The sequence below is a fragment of the Armigeres subalbatus genome, chromosome 3 (genome assembly GCF_024139115.2).
Source record: "Armigeres subalbatus isolate Guangzhou_Male chromosome 3, GZ_Asu_2, whole genome shotgun sequence".
NCBI classification, from domain to species: domain Eukaryota; kingdom Metazoa; phylum Arthropoda; class Insecta; order Diptera; family Culicidae; genus Armigeres; species Armigeres subalbatus.
The window spans coordinates 266,409,766-266,428,973 of record NC_085141.1 but is presented as its reverse complement, the minus strand read 5'-3'; the positions used below and the strand labels follow the sequence as shown (position 1 = coordinate 266,428,973).

Here is a 19,208-nt window from a genome sequence, read left to right as displayed (position 1 = left end):
TGGCAGCTAATGCACGAACACGGTTTTCCGGATAAACTGATACGGTTGATCAAGGCGACGATGGATCGGGTGATGTGCGTAGTTCGAGTTTCAGGGGCATTCTCGAGTCCCTTCGAAACCCGTAGAGGGTTACGGCAAGGTGATGGTCTTTCGTGTCTGCTATTCAATATCGCTTTGGAGCGAGTAATACGAAGGGCAGGGATTGACACGAGTGGTACGATTTTCACGAAGTCCGTCCAGTTATTTGGTTTCGCCGACGACATTGATATCATGGCACGTAACTTTGAGAGGATGGAGGAAGCCTACATCAGACTGAAAAGCGAAGCTAAACGGATTGGACTAGTCATCAACACGTCGAAGACGAAGTACATGATAGGAAGAGGCTCAAGAGAGGTCAATGTGAGCCACCCACCACGAGTTTATATCGGTGGTGACGAAATCGAGGTGGTTGAAGAATTCGTGTACTTGGGCTCACTGGTGACCGCCGATAACGATACCAGCAGAGAAATTCGGAGACGCATAGTGGCTGGAAATCGTACGTACTTTGGACTCCGCAAGACGCTCCGATCGAATAGAGTTCGCCGCCGTACCAAACTGACTATCTAGAAAACGCTTATAAGACCGGTAGTTCTCTACGGACACGAGACCTGGACGATGCTCGTGGAGGACCAACGCTCACTGGGAGTTTTCGAAAGGAAAGTGTTGCGTACCATCTATGGTGGGTTGCAGATAGCGGACGGTACGTGGAGGAGGCGAATGAACCACGAGTTGCATCAGCTGTTGGGAGAACCATCCATCGTTCACACCGCGAAAATCGGAAGACTGCGGTGGGCCGGGCACGTAGCCAGAATGTCGGACAGTAATCCGGTGAAAATGGTTCTCGACAACGATCCGACGGGAACAAGAAGGCGAGGTGCACAGCGGGCAAGGTGGATCGATCAGGTGGAGGACGACTTGCGGACCCTCCGCAGACTGCGTGGTTGGCGAAGTGCAGCCATGAACCGAGCTGAATGGAGAAGTCTTTTATGTGCAGCACAGGCCACTCCGGCCTTAGTCTGATGATAAATAAATAAATAAATTGGTAATGTGTTGGTGAAATAATAATGATTTCAAAGCGGAAGCACAGAAATATGTTTGAGTGAAGAGCGTTGCCATGTATAAATTGAGAAGAGGAAAATAAATTTATATTCAATAGACTCGAGAATGAATCAAGAAACCAATTCAATTACGGTTGTTACGAAAAAAAGCAGTGTTGCCGATTTAATTACTTCTACAACAAAATAAAATATGTTTGAAAATAAAAGCTGCCGGTTTAATTACGGCCGATAACAGTGAAACAGGGGTGTCCCGTAGTGTAGTAAACGTGGCCGGACTAGCACCCAAAAGGATGCCAGTCCGCGGTGGCTGTGATATACATTAACGTACACGTCAATGGTTCTAGTGAGACTAATCTTTATTATTATGAAAACGACTTAACCTAAACTCATGAATACGATTGCTTACCCTCAAGTGGGTAGCGATCGTTCTCTCTGTTTTCTCATTTCCATGTTTCTTCACAGGCAGGATCAACTGCCTGCCGTTGGTCCTTGCAATGTTGGTGATGTAATAAAAGTTTATTACATCTTTTTGAAAAGAAACATGGAAATAATCTATTCAGGCAGATAGACATGTGGTGATGCTCAATAGTTCTTCCAGCTCACCACATTACTATCCCCTAAAACGAAAAGTTTTCATTTTACAATTCATTGGATAATGAAAACTTTTCAGTGAATAATAACTGTTGGCATGAATTAACGAGATCCCCTCCTCCCAAAAAAATAAGAGCAAGAAAATTATATTAATTTTATACGCGATCTGATATGTCATATTCATTGTGTATATTTGCATAAAAATATGATCCAAAAAATGTGCTATGGGATCTAACCACTTGCACTGTTGCTCTGGGCTCGGACCTCTGGCTCTGTGGCTCTGGATTCCGACCTCTGGCGTAAAAAATGGATCTATAAAACGGCTCAGTACTCTGACCTCTGGCTCGTAGCTCTGGGTGCAGGACTATGGCCAATAAATGATGGATAAAACTGACACCTTTGTAGGGTACTTCATTTCCGTCTACGGTATGGCACCCCGCAGGGCCCTGCAGGAAAGAAGTAGGGTCATCAATAACTTCTTCAACTCATTGAAGAATCATCGAGCCCTGTCGATCCATTTTAATTAATTACAAATTAATATACCATATCAGATAAATGAGGAAAAAATTAAAACTTAAACAAAAGCCATTTAATTTTTTCGGTAGAAGGGTTTCACGTTTGGATGCCTATTTAAATAACATTAAAAAAAATATTAATAATTATTAGCAAAGTCTAAAATTCCTTAAATTGAACCAAAAAGCATATTGGTTGTTTAGATGTTAGAAGATAATTATTATACTTATTTGTTTCCAATGACGAATCGGATTATCGAGACTGTTTTACTAAAAATATATCTAATTTCGCAAACACAAATTAAAAATACAAATCTTCTTATTGATGGCATGTTCCAATTGGAAAAATATTTCTGGAAATTTATTGTTCTATGATTACTTCCACAGTTATCCATTGCGAGCTACATACGCTCTAATTTTAACATCTTCGAATTGAGGGGCAAGAATTTTGAAAGAAAACATTAGCCCTGATAGCACAGCATAGCACAGTACACTGAAATTTATTACTTTAAAATAAACTTTTCTATTTATCTCGGTTTTCCTCGTTTATCTCATAAAAACGATTTGAAAAAAAAAAATAAAAAGTTTGTGTTACTAACTTACGTGCACCAGGATGTTTCTATTCCAAAGTCGTTGACCTACCGCCATGTTGAAAGACCTCCACAGCGTTTTAGGTGGTAATGGTGATTGGATGTTGATATGTTTTTGGGTTTTAAGATCGCTGGTTTGTGTTGGCTGGAGGGTTCCATCGTCGATTCGCATCAACAGCCGGTTGACAATAATTTGCTGGTTCGTAGCTGTTAATTTCGATCTCAGCGACGGTTTTTCCATGATCGGTTTATTATTTCCTCGGTTGTCGCTGGGACGTTCCACTACTGGGCACTGACTATTCGACGGATGAAATCCATTTCCTTCTCTCCACACAAATTTCACTTTAATCCTTGGTTTTATTAATTGTTCAAGGACAACACATTTTCGATTTGAAACTTTGCTGTTTAACCGCTGCCACCAATGTAGTAAACGTGGCCGGACTAGCACCCAAAAGGATGCCAGTCCGCGGTGGCTGTGATATACATTAACGTACACGTCAATGGTTCTAGTGAGACTAATCTTTATTATTATGAAAACGACTTAACCTAAACTCATGAATACGATTGCTTACCCTCAAGTGGGTAGCGATCGTTCTCTCTGTTTTCTCATTTCCATGTTTCTTCACAGGCAGGATCAACTGCCTGCCGTTGGTCCTTGCAATGTTGGTGATGTAATAAAAGTTTATTACATCTTTTTGAAAAGAAACATGGAAATAATCTATTCAGGCAGATAGACATGTGGTGATGCTCAATAGTTCTTCCAGCTCACCACAGTAGCGTAGTTGGCTACACGTTCGCCTTACAAGCGTATGGTCATGGGTTCGATTCCCAGCCCCAGAAACACTAAGTAGGCACATCGCCATAATGGACAAAATAATACAATACGCCCCTGACGATCTTAGACAAAAGTTATTGGAAAAGGAAAAGCTTACTTTAGATGACACGACCAAGATAGTTCATGCGCATCAATCGGCTAGATACCAATCTACCAGGATGAACCACAAAGGAGTAGATTTCAAATTTGAGCACTCTGTAAATAATCTTTCGTCAAGCAGCACTGGCACTGGCACGGATAGGAAACCTCGATGCCAGCGGTGTGGTTTCAACCAACATCGTCAAGGAGAGCGGTGCCCTGTGGTAAATGAAACCTGCCTCCGTTGTGGCAAAGTTGGACACTTCCGTACAGTTTGTCACTCTGGCATTCGATCTGATTCGGTAAGTAGAAAAAAACGATTATCTGACATTTATTTGAATTATAATATTGAACATTCAGGGATCTTTTGATCGCAAACGCAAGCAGCATTTCGTTAAAAGTGATCCTTCTTACGCCTCTTAACGACCCAAAATAGTTTACAATGTCACAGATAAAAAAGAAAATTTGCCTGTTTACAATGTGGGAGAAGATAATGATGAACTTATAAAATGTCATGTTGGTGGAGTTGGAATCTTTATGTTCACTTGTCATAAGACGAGTTTGTACCCTCCCATTTACAGTGACCGGCATAATAAAAAGCCCACTCGTCGTTTTTCATACAAAATGGTCAACTTTGGAGATCTAGATCTCGATTGCGTGTGAACCAATTTTGCTGAAAATTTGACCAGAGCTCAGATATAACTTGAATTTTACCACACCTGAGTTTCGACCATATTGATTCATAGGGTAAAAAATTACCGCGGTAATACCAAAACGATTTTTTTGGCAAATTCAACAAGCACACCGGAAAACGAAGATAACTCTCTGGATTCTCCGAAGGACATAGTACCCATCATCATTCCATCTTCAAACACCTACTCTTCGGCGATCGAATCTTACCATTAGACCTATGGACCGATTTAGCCCTTCAAGATAAGTATTGATACGACGCTATATGATCAATTCGCCTATTCATGACTATGCTACAATTTATATTATTATTCATTAGAATTCCGTTAAAAAGGAGGATGTGGTAGTCATCCATTTATAACAATCTATTATACCAAGAGAGACAAACCCCCCTATAAGATGCTAAACACTGACAAACACGGGAGTAAAAAAAATCAAGATCGGAAAAAAATATTTCAAAAGAACTGTTGCAATGCATTCGAAAATAAATGTGAATTGATATTATTTGGACATCTTCCTTGTGATTTTCTTGTTATATTTTATAATACACGAGGCACCATCCCCGCTAGGTGGAATATTATGTTTTTTCAGCTGAATTAGGCTGTTTTTGGTCATATAAGCGCTTTTTCTACCTCAAAAGATTGTTGCGATGTTTGTAAACCAAAATGAGCACACTGTTTTGTGCATTAATTGTCTGGGTATTACCAAAGGAATGTTAGCAGTGAAACCATTCTGTATTGCATAATTCTTCTCCAGCTGATACCAACTTTCAGGTGAAATACAATCTAAAATAGCCACCGCGATAATAAAAATACAACTAAACGAAACATGATTGAAAAAATGTGTGGCACCCTTTCACTTACCATTTTTGCTCTCCTTGGTGGCTGACGACACCACAGTGGCAGCCACGGCGATTGTTGTGGGTGGATCGTCGTCCAGCACCATGACTGGAACAGCCGTCACTACCTTGTAACCGGGCAGGGCACCTGGATGGCGGGAAAAGAGTACAAAGAGTAGCTACATCAGTATCGCAATCTCCAATCATCGGAATCACAGAGCGGAGTTTGTTCATATGTTTGATTATGTAATGAACTGAACTTTGGATTGGATAAAAAAACAGAAACGTATTAATCCATCTATTGGCGAAGTTGCTGCTCTCGTGCCTTAAAAATGCCTTGAGAAAGGTATATAAGAGCCACATATCTTCAATGGGGTTGAGGTCTGGAGATTGTGAAGGATGCGGGAGCGTTGATTCGGCATTGTACAGCAGCCACTCTTTGGCGAGATTGGAAAAATGTTTTGAACCATTGTTTTGGACAAAGTAAAATACGAATCCGTGATTCGCGCTTGCTATCAAGTTATCCTTCAAAATGTCGAAATGAATGGAACGATCCATGGAATTATTAATAAACCTTAGGTTTTGATGCCATTTGCACCTGAAGTACCCCAATTTTGTTGGATCCAATCCTGTTGCTGGTTTGCGTCATTCCCTAACCAGTCAGTCCCGAAATTAAATTTTATCTCGTCCATGAAAATGACATTCTAATTGAGCTTTTGCGGCTCAGCCACAGGTTTTTGAGCATACACAAGTCGCTTCTTCATATTCTTGGCAGATATGACATTCTTCCACGAGTTGCGATTACGGTATCCTTCAATGACTCTGATATCCGATATCGCTCCTGAATTGCGGACTGATTTTGATGTTCGCACACTTTAGGGGCACTATCCTTAAGATTTTGTCAAATTCCGTGGAGAAGAATGCGGTTGTGATAGTCAGTTAGCTTAGACTTATGGCCAGTGTCGGAAGTAGTTTCAAGCAATTTTGATCTTAGTTATGAGTTATGTATAACATACTGTACCGACGAATACGACAGATTACCAATACCGACTATTTTGGACGAGCTTTTTCCACCATACTGGATAAATTTTCTTGTTACTATTGTGAAGTGGAACAACCATTTTTCTACAGAACAAACACTTTGCTGCTAAAAATTATTCAAACTTGGTAGAAAGTTTTATTAATCACTTTATAGTTTTTTTGATCACTGACGGAATTTCTAGGAATCTCTTTGCAAAATCCAATCGGCATTTCTCCGGAAATTCTATTAAAAATTCCATAGTAAATTCCTGTAAAAATTCCTTTGCCAAATTTATCCGAAACTCTTTCAGGCTTTCCTTTGGATTTTTTTTCGAGAATTCATTCTGAAATTTCTTCTAAATGCCCTTCAGAATTGTTTTCTACTCCAGGAATTCCATACAGGAATAATTTAGAAAATGTCTCCATCGTTTTCTCTAGAAATTCCATCGGAACTTCCTTTTTTTAGTAAAACCGTACGAAATTCATGCAAGTATTATTCCGGAAATTTTGTTCGTAGATTTTTTCCTGAAATTTATTAAAAATGAAATTTTCGGAAGGATTTTAATGGAAATATTGAAGGTATTTTCAGATGAATTTTTCAAGGAGCTCTTAAAGTAATTTCTAAATGATTCGTGATAGATTCTACTAATGAATTTCTAAAGAAATTCCTGATATAATATCTAAATAAATATTCGAAGGTGTTGGGGAACTCCTAATTAAATTTCTGGAGGAATGTCCAAAGATATGGGATTCCTATTCCTTTTTTCTTCAATAGTGTTACCTCTTTCTCTACTATACTGGGTGTCATTTAAATTTGTAGAAATCGAGAGCGTTACGCTGAAAGGGAAGATTTTGAACGTTACTAGCGCCTTCATCATCTTTGGATGGATTTTGAAGATTTATTTATCAATCGACTCGGACACTCTCAGAAATTTGCCAATATCATTGAAATTCAAGATTTTAAGATTATACAATTTCAATTTTTGTCAAAGCTAATACAAATTTTATATGTGACCAATTCCGTGTATTCCTATCACGGACATCAGAATGATGTAAGTCACGTCCTTCGCGCTTACCGCAAGATTTTCTTTATGTATAAAAGAAGCAGTGCCTACCGTGTACGAGTCATTCCAGTTTGTGACAGCAGCGCGTACTGACGTGCTTTTTGCTTGCGATCGTGATGGCACCTCAGGACCACTCCAATTTTTGAGGATGCAGGCAGTGGAAGGCACCCTTCCAGATGACCCCTTTTTGCACCGTTTAAGCTTGGAAAAGTGTATCGGTGAGCCAATCGCAGGCACCTTAAAAGAAAACCGAGGACAGACTTACGCGCTCAAAGTTAGGAGCCAATCCCAATTTGATCGACTGCTGAAAATTTCCCAGCTAAATCGAGGAACATCCATTATTGAACACGTCAAAATGTGTAGTTACTAACTATGACACAGTCGGACTAACCGACGAATACCTCTTGAGTCAGCTGTCGAGTCAATGCGTTAAAGATCTCCAACGTATCAGGAGACGAACATGAGACGGTATTTCCGAAAACACATCTACAATCATCCTATCGATCTCAGGAACTGTTGTCCCTGAGCATATCGACTTCAGATGGACTCGCTGTCGTACACGAAACTTATATCCAAGTCCGATTCAGTGTTATCAGTGTTGGTAATACGGTCACACAGAAAAACGATGCCCCAATCATCCAGTCTGCGGAACTTATTCTCAGATCTATGTTGAGGTTACTAAGGAAACCAGCTGAAGAAGAACACCAAAGGTACCACAAGCATTGGGAACAACTGCCGTAACCCACCCTTCTGTAAAATCTGTCGTTGTGCAACTCACGCCGTCTCTGACCGGAAATGCCCAGCGTATCAAAAGGAAGTTGACATTCAGCATATCCGTGTTGATTGTGGAATCACATATCCTCAGGCCAGAAAGGAATATGAAGCCCGCCAAGGTAGCAAGTCTTCTTATGCCGCGATTGTGAACAACAGCCGGGATCAAGAAATTGCTGAACTAAAAGCCACGATACTACAACTACAGTCCTCCTCCAAGGACAAAGACGACAAAATTGCAGAAATGGAACGCTCTCCCCAGACCCACAAAATAAGCAACCGCTTCGAAACAGTGAAAAAGAATGGAACTATCGAAAACTTGATCAAACAGGTTTCGAAGCTCACAGCAACGGTTGACAAAATGGAAATGGCGCTTTCTATGAAGGACCAACAAATTTCAAAGAGAGACAAAAAGATTGCCGCGCTATAGGCTCTAGTAACAGTCCAGGAATCTCACTCTATTCTCCATCGCCGACACGAAGGATGACCACAACGGAAGTATCTCCCAGAGTTCTAATGAATGGCTTCTTGTTGATGATCCTGAACCGAGCGAGAGGAGTCGACCAGGTCCCCGCCTGGTTAGACGCCAACGATGATATGAAGGAAGAGACAACCCACCGGAAAACAATTGACACCAATAAGGAAAACGAAGAAGAAGCCTCAGACGATAGCATGATTTCGGCTATCTCTCAGAAATCAGCTAATTCCAATCAAACAGCAGACTCCTGTAGGACAACAACTTCCAAGCGACAACTAACAAATGATAATGGAGAATCTAGTAGTGATTCACAAACTAAACCCCCGAACACGAAGCGGAAAAGTGTGTGTTGGAATAGGTAAAAACAATCTTCCAGCAGCTTCTGGTAATTGCAGCTCAAAGCTGAAAAAAGGATTTTTATTCATAAGTATAGGTTATAAATGATTATAGGCTGGCTTAATGGTTTATTACATTTGGTATTTCCTAGACCTGTTTCTCCCTTCTAATCGTACGATCGACCCCTGTTACGCCTAATCTCTCCTACGAACCGTTACAAACTGGTCAGCTAACTGGGAAACTAGTGAAAATTAGCTCCACCCGTTGTCCACGTGGAACTCTACCTTCCAGGTAATAAAGGAAAAAAATGTAATTTAGAGATCTTTCTTGATTCAATAACGCACTTATGTCTACTTATTCGCGCATTTCAACGATGTAGAAAAGATAAGTAACTGGTTAAGACTATATCTTGCGCATTAAATAGAAAACACTATTTTCTTTCACGGGTTGCTAACTGCTAATTTCTGGAAATTCTCAACTAATTGATAATTTAAACTCTTCTTCCTCTGAGTCTCAAACGCCGAGGTACAGCTGTCAGTAGCGGATGCCTCATCGATCAAACGATGATCGACACGTCCGCGGTGTCAGTGCTGCCAGAAAAGTGTGGATTTTTCCTCCCCTTGGACCAGAATTTTCCGATTCAGAAAAATATGACATCCTCCACAAAACCTCGCAACACTCATCAAGCTCCTGTATCTCTTTTATCTTTTCCAAAGAAAGGTTTTAAGTTGCGGACTCCCCTCGGTGATAATTCATTTAAATTTACCTTTAAACGCCAAACGGTCAATAGGACCTTAACAGCAGCTCCTTCACCCTTGCCAGTAGAGGGTGTCAAGATGGAACCTGCGTACGGTGAAGCACTGTCGGGGTTATTTTGTTTAATGTTCTCGTGCAACTCTAGCGATTCAGTGGAACATGAAAGGATTTTTTACACAATTTGGCGGATTTAGAAATAATGGTTCACAACCCGGGAAGAAGCCATGAACAGAATAACAAAACATGATATTAACTTGATTGATATAAGAGAAAAAAGAACAGGGCACAATATCAAAAATTTGCACCGAAATATCATTTAAATATCAAGATATGATATGGATAAAATCAAACTAATGGCACTTGATATCAATCACTTATTACAAATAACATATCTTGATATCCTCATGATATTTTAGTGAAAAGATTTGATATTGTCGTCTGATCTTTTATCTCTTATATCAATCATGTCCATATCTCATTTTGCTATCTTATAAATATTTGATATTATTGAGCTATTTTCGTCTACGCGGGAAGCTGCACCCAATAGTCCTTGCATTGCAGGAAATACATCGTGCAACCCCGACAACGATGAACAACACTTTGGGAAGCAAGTACCAGTGGTTTACAAAAACCGGGAAAAATCTATACCATTCCGTTGCCATGCCATGTGATAGCACAACTGACTTGTCAGCCGACGAGATCGAACTGAATACAGAGTTGCCAGTTGTTGCCGCCCGCATACCGTGGCTTTTATCGTTTTCTGTGGTGTATTAATTAATGGTGTATTCCAAACGGCAAGATCCCAAACTTCCGGAATCAACTGGATGACATCATCAAGAACATACCAGAGCCTATGCTATTGATAGGAAATTTTAATGCACATCACCGAGCTTGGGGTAGTTGCAATACCAATACCCACGGATCTGACATTATAAACCTCGCAAACAAACATGATCTTACAGTTCTTAATGACGGCTCTCCAACCTTCATACGAGGGCAATCGGAGAACGCACTGCCGTAATCTGAAAAAGTGACGTATACGCCTTTTTCAAAAAATGGTGTTAACGAGTACAACTCATCGAGCTCTTTAACAGAAACATGGAAAACATGCATGTTGTAAAATGGCTGTTACGTCACTTTTCCAGATTACGGCAGCGCAGTTCTAGAACAATATTTAAAATGGGCGTAACAGCCAAAATTTATTCCTTCTGATTCTTCTTCTACATATATAGCTATATAGCATTAACGATAACCAATCCTCATCAGAAATCTGGGGCCGGATTAATAGTCTCCAGGGAAAACGACGAGCAAAAGGAATTGCCGTAAAAATCAATGGATGTACTACAAGAGAACCAAGTGCCATTGCTAACGCTCGGGCGGATTACTTTTACGAAGCGTCATCATTGCTCAAATATCCCGCCTAGTTTTTGAAACGCAAAAGAAAATTACCGTTCCATCATCATTTTTTTTTTCAAGTTCGTTTATTTGGTAGGCTCAGGCGTGTATAACACTTTACGGAGCCATATTTCTTTGTGATATATACAATCAATGTCATTTTTTTCAGTTAGTAAGAGAGGGATAGGAGCCAGCGTACTCGTGGTGACTCGAGGTTAGTTTACAATATTAAAGGATGGACGAGGCTTAGGATTCGGAATCAAGGAATTTCGGCTGCTGATCCGGGCATTTGGCGTAAGGGACGATGTGGCGTGTCGTCGTGCTCGAGGATTTGTTCTAATGGGAGCGTCTTCCGGATGGCCTGAGTAACGGAGATCTACGGAACATAGAGACAGAGACAGTACAAAAAAAAACTTTGACAGAAGAAGAAAAAAAAAATTAGATTTTGATGTCAGAATCATAAATGAAACTATAAATGGCCTGCATATAGACCGCATCACGATCCCCCAAAACACCTCGAATTCCATCATCATTGGCAATCACAAATCCAAGACAATGGCCGAAGAGTCAAGCGTTTCGCAAGGCTTCGTAATCGCGGTAACTCTTTTTCTAATAGCCATGAGCGGTGTTTTCCTATGCTTACCAATATCTTGCTAATCGTCATTGGGAAACACCCTAGGCAAATTCGACGAAAACTACATGCAGCAACCAACGCCGTTTCCAAATGGGCTAACCAGACTGGATTCGATATATCGGTAAAGAAAAGTGCACGGTTACACATTTGTTCATCAAATCACCTAGCGCCACCGAAACGTCCATGTAGACTTTAAGATCCGATGGACATTATGCATAAATAAAATATAAAAAAAAATAAAAAAAAAGAAAAAAAAAGAAAGAAAAGAAACCAATATCGATAAATGGAAAACCTATCCCTAATAGAAAGTTCAAAGAGAACTGTTAATCCAGGTTAATTCTTATTAGATCCATTTCCGGTCGTCGCACCAGGTCGATTGGACTTCTCATTTTCGCCTAACTGCGTTTTCCCGGTCCAGTCCGGTCCCAGCCCAGGACTCTACTACTAACTGTCCGTCAGTCAGTCAGCCAGCCAGCCAGTCAAAGGGCGCCGCCTACAAGAAATTGGCGGAGGAAGTCCTAGGCGAGACGGTCAAAGTGAGGGCACTCACGACGGAGGTGAATCTAAGGGTTAAAGACCTGGACGAGATCACCGAAGTCGAAGAGCTCGTCATGGCACTGCGGCGACAGTGTGAAGTGGAGGCGTCCACCGCAGCCGTTCGGCTACGGAAAGGTCCGGCAGGGACACAGGTAGCATTGGTTCGGCTATCTGCAGCGGACGCCTCCAAGATAGTCAAGTTAGGGAGCGTCAAGGTGGGGTGGTCGGTATGCCCTGTGGGCATATACGAGCAACCCGAAGTTTGCTTCAAGTGCCTGGAACCGGGGCACAAGCAATGGGACTGCAAAGGCCCTGACAGAAGCAAGCTCTGTCGACGCTGCGGATTGGAGGGACATAAGGCACAATGCTGCACGAACCCTCCCAACTGTTTGATCTGTTCCAGCAAAGCTGCGAACGGCAAGCACCCCATGGGGGGTTCGAAGTGCCCGGCGTTTAAGCGTGTTGCAAAATCACAGTGCAGGTAACGCAGCTAAACCTGAACCACTGTGATGCAGCCCAGCAACTGCTGTGTCAGACAGTTGCCGTATGTGGGACGGATATCGCCATCATAGCAGATCCTTACCGGGTACCCGCCAGGAACGTTAATTGGGTCACCGATGGGTCTAAAATGGCGGCGATATGGACAACGGGGAAATACCCAGTCCAAGAGTTGGTGTCTTCGACACACGAGGGCTTCGTCATTGCCAAAATCAACGGGGTCTTCTTCTGCAGCTGCTATGCGCCTCCTCGATGGTCGATCGAGCAGTTGGGTCGAATGCTAGATTGTTTGACGGCTAACTTGATGGTGCGTAGGCCGGTGGTGATAGCGGGGGACTTCAACGCTTGGGCCGTGGGATGGGGAAGCCGATCCACGAATCAACGGGGGCAGATCCTGCTGGAATCACTGGCCATGTTGGATGTGGACTTGGCTAATGTCGGTACCAAAAGTACCTACAGCTGGAACGGTGCCGAGTCGATTATCGACGTTACGTTCTGGAGCCCTGGCCAAACGAGTAGTTCGAACTGGAGGGTAGATGATGGCTACACTCACAGGGACCACCTGGCGGTTTGCTACAGTATCGACTATACGACCAGCATTCAGCGGACGGAAGAAGGGGCGAGGCCTAGTCCTCGTATGTGGAAGAAATCATACTTCGACGAAGAGGTGTTTAAGGAAGCGCTCCGCCGCGAGCACAATACTCTCGGTCTGAGCGGCGAGCAGCTGGTAACAGTACTCTCGCGTGCATGCGATGCCACCATGCCTAGGAAAGTCCACCCTAGGAATGGGAGGCCACCGGCTTACTGGTGGACTCAAGCAATTGCGAACCTGCGCCGCGCCTGCCTATGGGCAAGGAGGCGGATGCAGCGAGCACGCACAGAAGAGGAGCGTGTTGAACGACGGGTGGCGTTCGTGGCTGCTAGAGCCGCTCTGAAGACTGAGATTAGATCAAGCAAAAAAGCCTGCTTCGAGGGCCTGTGTCAAAGTGCCAGCGCGAATCCATGGGGTGACGCCTATAGGGTCGTAATGGCCAAGACACGTGGGGCGATGGCCCCTACACTGCCCATGATTTCATAGTTGACGTATCAACCATTGCACTTGCGCGTGTATTTCGAATGATTTAAGGACAAATATCACAGATTTTTGAAATTTTAACCCGCAAGCACCTAAATGAGACTTGGTACATGCAACGTATCGATGTTACAGCGGTTTTAGTAATCTCTTAAAGGCGTAATAAACTAAATTCGCTGAAATTTTGAATGGTTGATACGTCAACTATGAAATCATGGGCAGTACAGAGCGGTCTCCAGAGATGCTGGAGAGGATCATCGCGGGGCTCTTCCCACGTCACGACCCAGGTCCCTGGCCTCCCTTTGTGGAGCTGCCATGAGCCAGGGTGGCCGACGAGGGAAGAGTAACGGTGGCGGAACTTAAGGGGTTGAACAGACCAATATGCCTGCTTGATACGGCGGGGAAGGTGCTCGAGAAGATCATCCTCAACAGGTTGTTGATACGCACGGAGGATGCTGATGGTCTATCGAGTAACCAGTTTGGCTTCCGAAAGGGTAAGTCGACCGTAGACGCTATCTTGTCGGTTAGCAAAACGCGGAGATAGCTATCCAGCGTAAGAGGAGGGGAGTTCGCTATTGTGCAGTAGTGACTCTCGACGTGAGGAATGCTTTCAATAGTGCCAGTTGGGCAGCTATTGCAGATGCGCTCCTGCGTCTTGGAATTCCCGAGAACCTGTACAAGATTCTCGGAAGCTACTTCCAGAATCGAGTACTGGTATACGACACGGAGGCTGGTCGGAAGTGCGTTGACATAACCTCAGGGGTTCCGCAAGGTTCCATACTGGGTCCGGTGTTATAGAACGTCATGTACGACGGTGTCTTGAGGTTGAAGTTCCCGGTGGGCGGTGATAAGGGCAGGCAACTGCACGGTCACCTCTGAACGCTCCATCAAACTCTTGGGGGTAATGATCGACGATAAGCTCACCTTTGGTAGCCACGTCAATTATGCCTGCAAGCGTGCCTCAACAGCTATAGCGGCATTGTGCCGGATGATGTCCAATAGCCCTGCGGCTTATGCCAGCAAGCGCATAGCTGGCTAGCTTTGCTCTGTCCATACCAAGGTATGGGGGGCCAGATTGGGGCACGGTCCTGCGTGTTAACTGCTACAGAACGAAGTTAGAAAGTACGTATAGGCTCATGTCCCCAAGAGTTTCCAGCGCGTACCGTACCGTGTCGCACGATGCACTTTGCGTCATCACCGGTATGATACCTATTGACACCGTTATCGGTGAAGACATAGAGTGCTTCGAAATGCGCGGCACGAGAGGCATCCGTAGGACTGTCAGGTTGGCCTCAATGGTCAAATGGCAGCGTGCGTGGGACAGTTCCACTAAGGGTAGATGGACACATAGGTTGATACCGGAGATAGGTACGTGGGTCAAGAGGCGCCATGGGGAAATCACTTTCCACCTGACCCAGGTCCTTACAGGCCATGGTTGCTTCAGACAGTACCTACACCGGTTCGGACACTCGGCCTCGCCCGAGTGTCCGGTGCGCGTAGGTTTAGAGGAAACGGCGGAACACGTGTTGCTCGTATGCCCGCGTTTTCACACAATGCGTGACCACATGCTTGCCACATGTGGTCTGGACACTACCCCGGACAACCTAGTCCGGAGGATGTGTAAAGATGAAGTTGGCTGGAACGCCTTTTTATCGGCTATCGTCCAAATCGTCTCGGAGCTTCACAGAAGGTGGCGCGTGGACTCGAGGAATGGCTAGTTCAGGCGCAAATAAGAGGTGGTCCAAGGGTTCGGAGTCGGCTTCATGGGTCATACCGGTGCCCTGTGGTCGAACTCGATTCTTTTATCGAACAAGTGGCCGCGTGAAAAACAACATGGTATCGTCGCTTTCGCGGCGTCGGTCAACCGGGCGGGATCCGAGCCCGAGGACGGAAAGGGGTCCTCGTCAAGGCTGGGGCAGGCGTAGGCACCGCGTCGGCAAGTCCCTCTGTGTGCTGGCGAATAGGCCCTATCGCAGAAAAGTCAATTTGGGGTGCACGCGGCATCATCATTCTTGATACCAGTCGTGCAGAGGGAAGCAGGCGCGAAGTCGACCCTGTCCGAGGACATAGGGCGTGGTAAGGCCACCTGGAAAGCCGGCAATGCGCTGGCACGATACCATGGTGTTCTTCTAAAAAAGCGAGTCACGATGTTCGATGCTGCAACCTCGAGGGTGCGTTATGCACTGGCCCCCCTTTGAAGCATTACTTTCTGGTTGTACCGAAGGGACGATGGGCTTGGCGGCAATGGAAACGGTTTAGCGGGTCGGGGATGCAGTCCTGCCTCGTTGGAGGTGGCCCCTAACCCCGCACTTCCTGGTCAACCCAGGATGTCTGTTGAGCAGATTCCCCTTCCACTGCTTAGGAAAAAAAGCCAGCCAGTCAGTCAGTCAGTCAGTCAGTCAGTTAGTCAGTCAGTCAGTCAGTCAGTTAGTCAGTCAGTCAGTCAGTCAGTCAGTCAGTCAGTCAGTCAGCCAGCCAGTCAGTCAGTAAGTCAGCCAGTCAGTCAGACAGGTCGACAAAACTCAGAGTAGTTGATGCATTCATTAGTAGCAGATTATTATACGGTTTTCAAATCACTTCTAGAACTTCAAACGAAATGCAGCTATTTACAATAAGGCTATTCCAACAGTTTCTGGCTTACTTAATTCCCTCAACACCGGCAAATGCAGCAGCTGAAGCCGGCGTTCTTCCATTTAAATACAAAGTCACTTTAGCCATTAGTACAAGAGCTGTTAGCTATCGGGAACGTACTAAGGACGATGAGTTGGTGTGCTTCCTTGATGCGCAAGCCAACCGTACCCTACAGTCTGTGGCTAACACCAGACTTCCGCCGGTGGCTGGTCTCCATCGAGTTAGGCCGAGAAGCTGGTTGGCCAGAGAGCCCCTTGTGGATAACTATATAAAAAACAAATTCAGAAATGGCGCCAAGCATATTATCATAAAAGCATCTTCTCAAAGTACAATAGAATGGAAATTCGATATACAGATGGTTCTAAAAAACTGGACGTGTAGGTATTGGGGTCCGCAGTAACAAGTATACAGAACAATACCAACTCCCAAACACCTGTTCAGTTTCACCGCCGAAGCTGCAGCAGTGTTTCGAGCAGTTTCAAAGCCTAGTGAAAATGCAATACTAGTTATCACTGACTCTTCCAGTACACTATTGACGCTCTCATCTTCAATATGCAAGCACATATATATTCAAAGAATACAAAATATTCTAGAGAAGTCAAAGAAGGAAATTACTTCCATCTGGATACCTGGCCATTGTGGAATACCAAGAAATAAGAGAGCAGATGTATTGGCCGATCAGGAGAGGAAAACAGACAGGAGCTCATTTTTGAGGTAAATTAAGGTCGACAGTTCAACACACAATCCCGAAGAGTCCAGATCACATTCTCCTGACTACGTACAGGACACACTCGTGTCTCCCACAACATGGGAGGTAATGGAAGCTTTAGAATACTGTGCGAAACTTGCAATTTGCACAATTCAGTAGAGCACATCTTCATCGATTTCCCTGTACTAGATGAACTGCGCAAAAAACACACATCACTACCTTGCGATCAGCACTGCAAAATGACAAGATCAGCGAAATTTTAACACGATCGTTTATAAAAGACGCCGGTTTATATATTCTGATATAACTGCCCCAACTCTAAGTAACTGCATGGTAATCCCGGCTACAATCCCAGTCAAATTCATCATTCTACTTACAATCCCATAGATAAGTAGACATAATAATTAAAAAAAGCATCGCGCACTTGTACCTTTACTTTTCCTTAAATTCACAGTGTGCTACCGCCATCGGGGGGTGACAATGGGTCTGGGGGGTGAGAATGGGTCATCGCTCTAACCGGCAGCCTGAAGGTGGTAGAGCAAAATCGTTCAAAAAGGTCTCTTATATTTTAATCTTCTTGCCCTCAGGTACATTCAATCCATTCTACAAGCATTCTAAGTAGTTGAAACAGTGACCCATTCTCACCCCCATTTGACCCATTGTCACCCCCGACGATGGTACATTAATGACCTTGACACGGGGAATTGGCTTCAATGCACTTCACGGAAACAACCAGCAGTTAATTTAAACAATTCAACACCATTTCTAAGATAAATCCATTATGTGCTATTGTCCATCAATTGCGATTCGAGCTGCGCCTGTTTTCGGGAAATTAAAATGCCACCAACTCTAGTGCATACTTCGAAGCATCGACAAGGAATGAAGTCATTCGAAGTGAGCACTATGCCGAATAACTAAGTACATCGATTTTTTAAAATCTCAGTTTTGTGTGTCCAGATTTTGTCGCGGACAAGCCTTATCTATATACATCCGATTCTGTTTTTACACGGATTTTTTTTACACGGCTGTGTAAAAAAAATCCCATACAAAATTTTTGCAAAGTTGCTCCATTTTACATGATTCGTCGAGAACTTTTTTTACACGGATGTTCGAATTTTGAACTGAAAACTTTTTTTACACGGAACGCATACACCGTGTAAAAAAATAATCGGGTGTATATATAAATTAAATGGTCTGTGTTCCTATCCGCATAACTCGAAAACGACTGGATGGATTTTCTTCATTCCTTCAGCAGATATGTTCGTTATCGTTTCCGACGGGTTTATATGATATTTCCTCATGCGAAAACCACGAGTAAAGTTGAGTAAATCGTGAAAAACTAAAATTAAGAATCGTATGGAAATTTCGCTTGGGCAGTTCACAACGCGCATTTTCGTCTACTATGCAGGACAACGTCTGCCGGGTCGACTAGTTACGTTACTGGTATTAATCCGACTAACTTGTTGCTGATGAGTCGTTCGTTGTCCATTACGAAAATTAACGAGTGTACCTTATATGATTCCAATTGAAGTACCAAGCGAAGAAAAACACATCAAATGTAATAACCATAAAACTGTAACGATTCATAATCAAGTCCAAGTTCGTTTCCCTGAACCTGGCTGTAACAATGTTGTCTTGAACGAGCGTGGAATAATTAGTTAAACCTGTAGAGCTGATTTCGCTTTTTATCCATCTGATTTTCAAGCGGAGCACCGGAACAAAGATTAATGAACGCAGCTCACAAACACTGGTGACAGGTTGAGTTTGATTCGATTACCGTTGCATTGTGAAACGTAGGATGGAATGCCATTCATGGATATACGTTAGAGGTTTACTCTCGATATCATGTTACAAAGCGATTTGGAGATTGCACCTCTATAAACAGTCGATGTAGCACGTTACTACCATTACAAAGTGAATGTTTTTGGGGAAAACATCTGTCACCAGTAAGGGTCTATCCTTATCTATCCTTATGTAACGAAAGGCTATAAGATAATGTGATAGGTGCCTTGGAGGCTCTCTTTTGCGAACGACTTTTGGTCGCATTTGTACCACTTCTAACATAACGCTTACTGA

At 43.5% G+C, this 19,208-nt stretch overlaps 1 protein-coding gene across 3 annotated transcripts in view; it reads right to left on the bottom strand.

Moving 5' to 3' along the window:
• LOC134224093 (uncharacterized) overlaps nt 1-19,208 on the bottom strand; it is a 289,525-nt gene that overhangs the window by 137,395 nt on the left and 132,922 nt on the right. For all 3 annotated transcript variants that reach the window (XM_062703326.1, XM_062703327.1, XM_062703328.1), the window contains one exon: nt 5,257-5,379. In XM_062703326.1, coding sequence (XP_062559310.1) covers nt 5,257-5,379 — 123 coding nt within the window. The remainder of the gene's footprint in view (nt 1-5,256; nt 5,380-19,208) is intronic.